At 43.9% G+C, this 8,382-nt stretch overlaps 1 protein-coding gene across 1 annotated transcript; it reads right to left on the bottom strand.

Moving 5' to 3' along the window:
* Positions 1-1,148: 1,148 nt before the first annotated feature.
* On the bottom strand, positions 1,149-6,721 carry LOC123744626 (retinitis pigmentosa 1-like 1 protein). The gene is made up of 3 exons (XM_045723694.1): positions 6,289-6,721; positions 5,968-6,162; positions 1,149-5,585 (listed from the first exon to the last, which is right to left on the bottom strand). Exons 1-3 carry the CDS (start codon positions 6,544-6,546, stop codon positions 4,023-4,025), a joined length of 2,016 nt encoding a protein of 671 aa, XP_045579650.1. The 5' UTR covers positions 6,547-6,721; the 3' UTR covers positions 1,149-4,022.
* Between the last annotated feature and the right edge of the window lie 1,661 nt (positions 6,722-8,382).

Raw genomic sequence — 8,382 nt, 5'->3', positions numbered from 1 at the left:
ATATACACACTACACACACTACACACAATATATACACTACACACTATACACACTACATGCTATACACACTACACACGCTATACACACTATACACACTACAGACACTACACACAACATACACACTATACACACTATATACTATACTACACACTATACACACTACATACTCTGCACACACACAGTACACACTATACACAATACACACCAGACACACACGACACACACTACACACTACACATGCTATACACACTATACACTACACACCACACACACTATACACACTACACACTACACACACTATACACTACACACTACACACTACACACTATACACTACACATACTATACACACTATACACTACACACCACACACACTATACACTACACACTAGACACTATACACTACACACACTATACACACTATACACTACACACCACACACACTATACACACTACACACTATACACACTATACACACTACACACTATACACACTATACACACTACACACTACACACATGATACATACTCTTTATGGACCACAGAATCTAAATGGATCACAATGGAAATAAGTATGACTTTATTGTGATATCACTGTCACATGTTTTAGATGTATTTCCTGTGTGTAAATGTATTTCCTGTGTGTAAATGTATTTCCTGTGTGTAAATGTATTTTTTTAACTGGCAAATAAAATTAACCAATCAATCATCTAACACTCCCCAAACACTGCATCTTGATAGGTCCCCGAAGACAACCTATCAGTGTTATTTGTCAGTCCCACTTTAAACAAAGAACAACTCATAAATAGTTGTTGTATAGGGCTTTATCTGAACTAGTCTTTACAAAAGAGTTAAAGTTTTTATGTGAACTAGTATCTACAAAAGAGTTAAAGTATTTATCGGAACTAGTCTTTACAAAAGAGTTCAAGTATTTATCTGAACTAGTCTTTACAAAATAATTCAAGTATTTATCTGAACTAGTCTTTACAAAATAATTCAAGTATTTATCTGAACTAGTCTTTACAAAAGAGTTCAAGTATTTATCTGGACTAGATGCTTTTACAAAAGAGTTGAAATGGTGTAGTCAGTGGAAATATTATGCATGGCACTTTTAAAAGCAGCAACATATTTCAACTAAACAGAATTTAGTTTAAAAACATTTAATTTCATAAATGATTATATATTAAAATACATTTACATTTTTGTTTGAGACTTTACGTGGTGCTCCATAGGTTATGTCACAGAAGAAGATCGACAGCTGAACGGACCAATAGCAGCATAGATATGTCCCACAGCACCTGCCAATAGGACTTTATTGTTGACTGTAAACTATAAAACCATAGACCCCTTATAGTCAGAGCCTCTGTTTCAACCCTGTATAATAATATGTTACAGCATGCATATGCTTTTATTCAGTTTCGGACAAATATATTAGCACCCTTACACTTTTATTAAATAGTTTCCTATTTCTTCTGAAATGTGTTAAAATTGAAAAAATTAAAATGTTTGATCTCCACTCCTTGTTATTGGATGTTCAACATTGTTGAACCAATTTTATTTTTGTAAACTTAAGTTGACACAGAAAATAAAACACCCCAGAGGTAGTACTTGGTTTGCTGCCTCTGGTCCTGGGGGCCATGAACGTGCGCAAGGCATCATGGAATCATCACATTATCAGGTGTTTTGTAGTCCAATGTTCAACGCTGTGTCTACAAACTGGGTCTCCATTGAAGGCTGTGGGTCTTCCAGCAGGACAACGACCCCAAACAACCAGGAATGGTTCAAGAAGAGTTGCTGGAATGTTTCAACTTATTCTAGAAGAAATATGAAATTATTTAAAAAAGTGCAAGGGTGCCAATATATTTTTCTACAACTGCATATACAGATGCTTCGTTCTAAACAACATGTCCATCCTGTTTCAATATATCCATACAAACTGTATTTCCAATATATCCATACATATGTCCAATATATCCACACTTATGTCCAATATAGCCATACAAAACATGAATATATTCAATATATTCAAGATAAACAATACATCTAGACGCCTTATAAAACAAACTCCCTGTCAGGTACTCCGACTACAATAACTTCTGTACTACTGATAATGATATTAAATGTGAAAAAATATATATTTTGGTATATTATATATTTGTTTCATTAGTCCATTGTTGATAAAGTCTGAAAATGTTTTCAAGATGTATATCCTTCAAAATACAGCCGATATGATGTATTACTGTATTTTAAAAGTTATGTACTGTATCTTGAAAACATATTATCTCTCTCTTCTCTCTCTTCTGTCACCATGGTGTCAGTAAAGCATTAGTTAAAGTCCTGAGTAGATTCTGTTATTATACCGTCCCACATGGTTAAATACCTGGGAACCTCTTGTCACATCTTATGACACAACAACCCAGACTGTACACCCCTCTATACAGTAGAGAATATACACCCCTCTATACAGTAGAGAATATACACCCCTCTATACAGTAGAGAATATACACCCCTCCATACAGTAGAGAATATACACCCCTCCATACAGTAGAGAATATACACCCCTCCATACAGTAGAGAATATACACCCCTCCATACAGTAGAGAATATACACCCCTCTATACAGTAGAGAATATACACCCCTCCATACAGTAGAGAATATACACCCCTCTATACAGTAGAGAATATACACCCCTCCATACAGTAGAGAATATACACCCCTCTATACAGTAGAGAATATACACCCCTCCGTACAGTAGATAATATACACCCCTCCATATAGTAGAGAATATACACCCCTCTATACAGTAGAGAATATACACCCCTCCGTACAGTAGATAATATACACCCCTCCATACAGTAGATAATATACACCCCTCCATACAGTAGAGAATATACACCCCTCCATATAGAAGAGAATATACACCCCTCCATACAGTAGATAATATACACCCCTCTATACAGTAGAGAATATACACCCCTCTATACAGTAGAGAAGATACACCCCTCTATACAGTAGATAATATACACCCCTCTATACAGTAGAGAATATACACCCCTCCATATACTAGAGAACATACACCCTTCTATACAGTAGCGAATATACACCCCTCTATACAGTAGAGAATATACACCCCTCCATATAGTAGAGAATATACACCCCTCTATACAGTAGATAATATACACCCCTCTATACAGTAGATAATATACACCCCTCTATACAGTAGAGAATATACACCCCTCTATACAGTAGAGAATATACATGCCTCCATATAGTAGAGAATATACACCCCTCTATACAGTAGAGAATATACACCCCTCTATACAGTAGAGAATATACACCCCTCTATACAGTAATGAATATACACCCCTCTATACAGTAGAGAATATACACCCCTCTATACAGTAGAGAATATACACCCCTCTATACAGTAGAGAATATACACCCCTCCATACAGTAGAGAATAATATACACCCCTCTATACAGTAGAGAATATACACCCCTCCTTGAAAATAAAATCATACATATATATAAGTTGTTTCTTGAACTATACAAATATACATTTTACATGATATCTTATGGTTTGTATAATACTATGATTGTTTCAAGTTTCAGTTAAACCCTTCGATTAAAATAACGAGTAAATGCTACTCTGACCTGGCAGAAACCTGTGCAATACCTCCCGTATAGATATTCCTAACCCAGAGAGGAGATCATAAAGTGCTTTCTGTGACTCAGTCAGTTCTGTGAGGGTTACAGATCTAGGACGTCCAGTTCTATGTCCTGTGAGGCTTACAGATCTAGGACGTCCAGTTCTATGTCTTGTGAGGGTTACAGGTCTAAGACTTCCAGTTCTATTTCCTGTGAGGGTTACAGATCTAGGACGTCCAGTTCTATGTCTTGTGAGGGTTACAGATCTAAGATGTCCAGTTCTATGTCCTGTGAGGGTTACAGATCTAGGACGTCCAGTTCTATGTCCTGTGAGGGTTACAGATCTAGGACGTCCAGTTCTATGTCCTGTGAGGGTTACAGATCTAGGACGTCCAGTTCTATGCCGCTCTCTTTAGGTTTCCTGCGTTTGATTCTGGCTGGAGATCGGCTCCTCCTCTGGCCTTTCCCCCCTGACCCTTCCCCCGCAGATGCCATCTTGTGTCCATCAGAGACCGTTTCAATGGTCTCTATCAGGGTTAAGGAGCACATTTGTGAAACTGGGTCTGATGCCCTGGGCTCCGGGTCTGTGTTCTCCATTGATCCTGGCTGGGACTCCACAGAGGTTCTGGTCATCTGGTGGATCAGAGGGATTTCTCTATTTCCCTCCGTCTCCTCACCCTCCTCTTCTTCAGGATTAAACTCCGCCACAGCATTCTCCTGCACCTCCCCCTCTCCTCCCTCTTCCTCATCCTCTGCTGACACCCCCACATTACCCGCTGTTTCTTGATCAGGAGTCTCCTCCTCTCCTCCCTCTGTCTCTCCCTCTACTCCGGTCTCTTCCTCTCCTCCTGTTTCTCCCTCCTCCTTTCCACTCTCTTTCTCTGTTGTTTCTCCTGCAGTGTTTTCATTATCTAACTCTCCCTTCTCTTCTTCCACCTTCAATTCAGACACCACATTGTTCTGCTCTGTCTCCTCTCCACCCTCCTCCTGCTCCTCCTCTGTTCCATCCTCCTCTGTCTCCTTCTCCACTGTCTCCTCTCTGTCAGTCATTTCACCACCCCCCTTCTCAGCTGCTCCCTCTCCAGTGTCTACTCCTTCCTTATCCTCGCCGTCCTCGTCTCCCTCCTCCTCACCCTCACCCGTCTCCTCCCCCTCTACTGTCTCTTCCCCCACATCCTCCCACTCTGCTGTTTCAAGACCAGGATTTTCATTTCCTCCAGCTTCCTCCTGATCTCCTGCTTCATCTCCTCCCTGATCGCCTGCTTCAGCTTCCCCTGCTTCTTCCTCCTCCCCTTCTACTAACTCCTCCCCCTCTCTAGTCTCCGCCCCCTCCACACCATCTTCTCCTGCACTTTCACACCCCGTCTCTCCTTCCCCTGCCTCCTCCTCAGTTCCCTCCACCACTCCATCCTCCTCCTGTTCTTCAGCCCCTATTTCCTCAGCTATTTCCTCCTCTACTTCCCCCATCAGAGACTCAGCTCCGTGACTCTCCTGTCCCTCCTCCTCTCCCTCTCTCCCAGTCACTCCTTCCTCTTCCTTCTCAGAGATATCTTCCTCTATAACAGTTGGTATAATATCTTCCTTTGTCTCCTCCTCTTCCTCGTCTTCGTGTACCACCTCTAGATTCCCAACCTGCTCCTCCTCCTCCTCCTCCTCCTTCTTCTCCTCCTCTTCGAGGTTGTCATTGTTCTTCCCCTGTGTGGGGCTAGGGGGCGTCGGAGGCTCTGGGTCTTTCTTCATCTGCAGGATCTTACGCAGATCAAACGCCATCATCACCGGCGCCTTGGCAACCACAGCCTCCATTTTGATTGCCTTGTCCTCCGCCTTTTTCCGTATGCAGGCGTCGCAGGGACAGTACTCGTCCTCGCTGCGCTGGTCGCTAACATCACCTGAACCCTGCTCTCCATCACTCTCGTTTACCGACTGTACCTTCATGACCTTCAAAGCAAAGTCCGACTTTATTAGGAGTGCATTTATAGTAAAGCAATAATTTACAGTTGACAATAAAGTAGGAATTAAACACTATGTATTAAATGGATAGTGCAAGATTTTTCTACTTACCCAGAATAAGATGAAAGAAGTTGCTAACTAGCATTAGCGAAATTGCTAACTAGCGTTAGGGAAATTGCTAACTAGCGTTAGGGAAATTGCTAACTAGCGTTAGGGAAATTGCAAACTAGCGTTAGCGCAATGAATGGAAGTCTTGGGGATCAGCATGCCAGCATTCATTGTGCATTCACTGCCAAAATATCTTTAAAATCTTACTAAAAGTTTGTTTTAAAGCTGTTCAACTAAAATATCCCTAACTGGCCCCTCTCACCTTCAACCTCCGCCTCCTCTGGTCTGTTATGGTTGACTCCCGGGACATGTTAGGGGGTCGCGGCCCCCGGCCCGCCCGTCCCCGAATCTTCCTCAGTTCACGATCAATGCTCATCTGGATCCTCTTCTTCACCTCGTCTCTCAGCTCAGTGATCATAGTGTCCAACATCACATTGTTGTCTAGGTCCCAACGCACCTTCACAAACACAACAGTATTATCAAGATTATTTATAAAAATATATATTTATGATTTTCATGATGATGATTATTATTAATGCTGTTGTGTTTGTTGTTGTGGTTTTTATTATTGTTGTATCAGTACCTTTAACTCAGCCATGGCGTCTACGTAGTGGGTCATGAACTGTTTCTCCAGCTTCTTCAGCAGGTTGAGAACCCAGACAGGGTCAGGGTCCTGGGAGACACGCTTGGTGAGCAGCGCTCGTTGGACTGACGGGGGTGTCCCTGAGCTGGGGGTGTCCTCCGGGGTGTCTCTCTCTGTGTCAGTGGGGGATTTGTAGGCTGTGCTGTCTGAAGAGGATGGGCTCCCTGGGGTTTTGAGTCTCTCAAGGGTCTGCAGCATCTCACCTCTCCCTGGGGGCGACTCTGGGGGCGACTCATCCTCCCCTGGGCTGCTCCGCACTTGGCTGGCGATGTCTGGGGTCGCCGCGTCTGAAAGCAGCTCTGCTGATGCTGCTTCCTCTCCTCCTCCATCTGTCTCTCCCTCTCCTACCTCCCCCTCTCCTCGTCCATCTGTCTCTCCCTCTCCTACCTCCCCCTCTCCTCCTCCATCTGTCTCTCCCTCTCCTACCTCCCCCTCTCCTCGTCCATCTGCCCCTCCCTCTCCTCCTCCATCTGTCTTTCCCTCTCCTACCCCCCCCTCTCCTCCTCCATCTGTCTTTCCCTGTCCTACCTCCCCCTCTCCTCGTCCATCTGTCTCTCCCTCTCCTCCTCCATCTGTCTTTCCCTCTCCTATCCCCCCCTCTCCTCCTCCATCTGTCTCTCCCTCTCCTCCTGCACCTGTCTCTCCCTCTCCTGCCTCCCCCTCTCCTCCTCCATCTGCATCCCCCTCTCCTCCTCCTTCCCCTCCCTCTCCCTCCGCTATGAGAGTGATGTCACCCGCTGTTTTATCTGGTCTGGTCTTCCCAGAACCCCCAGACCCTGCTGAGCCGCTGGTCAGGTCCACACCAGAGTCTTTTAGCCTCTCCTTCTCCTCTGCGTCTCCCTCCTTCCTCTTCTGAAGGTCAGGCTTAGACAGCCACAGTGACTCTAGTATATCCATGACCTCTTGGTACCGCTGGTCCCTGTCAGGGCCTGGGGCTGCAACTGGAGAAGGGGGTGGGTCGATGAGCTGCAGCTGGGCCAGACAGTCCAGCAGACCTTTAGCAGAGGAGCTCAGTCTGTGTCCGTACACTGGACTTATCTGGAATAAAGAGACAGGTGGGAGAAATAAGGATTAGGAATACTGTAAATCAGATCAAAAAAGTGTTTTATTCTCCCCCTGAAAGTCACCAAACCATGTGAATATGACAATAAAAGTATTCAAATAATAACAGTTATTAGTATGCGATATACAGTGGGGAGAACAAGTATTTGATACACTGCCGATTTTGCAGGTTTTCCTACTTACAAAGCATGTAGAGGTCTGTAATTTTTATCATAGGTACACTTCAACTGTGAGAGACAGAATCTAAAACAAAAATCCAGAAAATCACATTGTACGATTTTTATGTAATTAATTTGAATTTTATTGCATGACATATGTATTTGATACATCAGAAAAGCAGAACTTAATATTTGGTACAGAAACCTTTGTTTGCAATTACAGAGATCATACGTTTCCTGTAGTTCTTGACCAGGTTTGCACACACTGCAGCAGGGATTTGGCCCACTCCTCCACACAGACCTTCTCCAGATCCTTCAGGTTTCAGGGCTGTCGCTGGGCAATACGGACTTTCAGCTCCCTCCAAAGATATTCTATTGGGTTCAGGTCTGGAGACTGGCTAGGCCACTCCAGGACCTTGAGATGCTTCTTACGGAGCCACTCCTTAGTTGCCCTGGCTGTGTGTTTCGGGTCGTTGTCATGCTGGAAGACCCAGCCACAACCCATCTTCAATGCTCTTACTGAGGGAAGGAGGTTGTTGGCCAAGATCTCGCGATACATGGCCCCATCCATCCTCCCCTCAATACGGTGCAGTCGTCCTGTCCCCTTTGCAGAAAAGCATCCCCAAAGAATGATGTTTCCACCTCCATGCTTCACGGTTGGGATGGTGTTCTTGGGGTTGTACTCATCCTTCTTCTTCCTCCAAACACGGCGAGTGGAGTTTAGACCAAAAAGCTCTATTTTTGTCTCATCAGACCACATGACCTTCTCCCATTCCTCCTCTGGATCATCCAGATGGTCATTGGCAAACTTCAG

Source organism: Salmo salar, chromosome ssa09 (genome assembly GCF_905237065.1).
Source record: "Salmo salar chromosome ssa09, Ssal_v3.1, whole genome shotgun sequence".
Taxonomy (NCBI): Eukaryota; Metazoa; Chordata; class Actinopteri; order Salmoniformes; family Salmonidae; genus Salmo; species Salmo salar.
The sequence above is the reverse complement of the archived record's forward strand: the minus strand, read 5'-3'. Positions and strand labels throughout refer to the sequence as shown.

Coding starts and splice junctions, on each gene's coding strand:
- LOC123744626 (XM_045723694.1), bottom strand. CDS start 6,546: ATGCTGCAGACCCTTGAGAGACTCAAAACCCCAGGGAGCCCATCCTCT. Junction 6,163..6,288: donor ACGCCATGGCTGAGTTAAAG/GTACTGATACAA, acceptor GTGTTTGTGAAG/GTGCGTTGGGACCTAGACAA. Junction 5,586..5,967: donor AGAGGAGGCGGAGGTTGAAG/GTGAGAGGGGCC, acceptor TTTGCTTTGAAG/GTCATGAAGGTACAGTCGGT.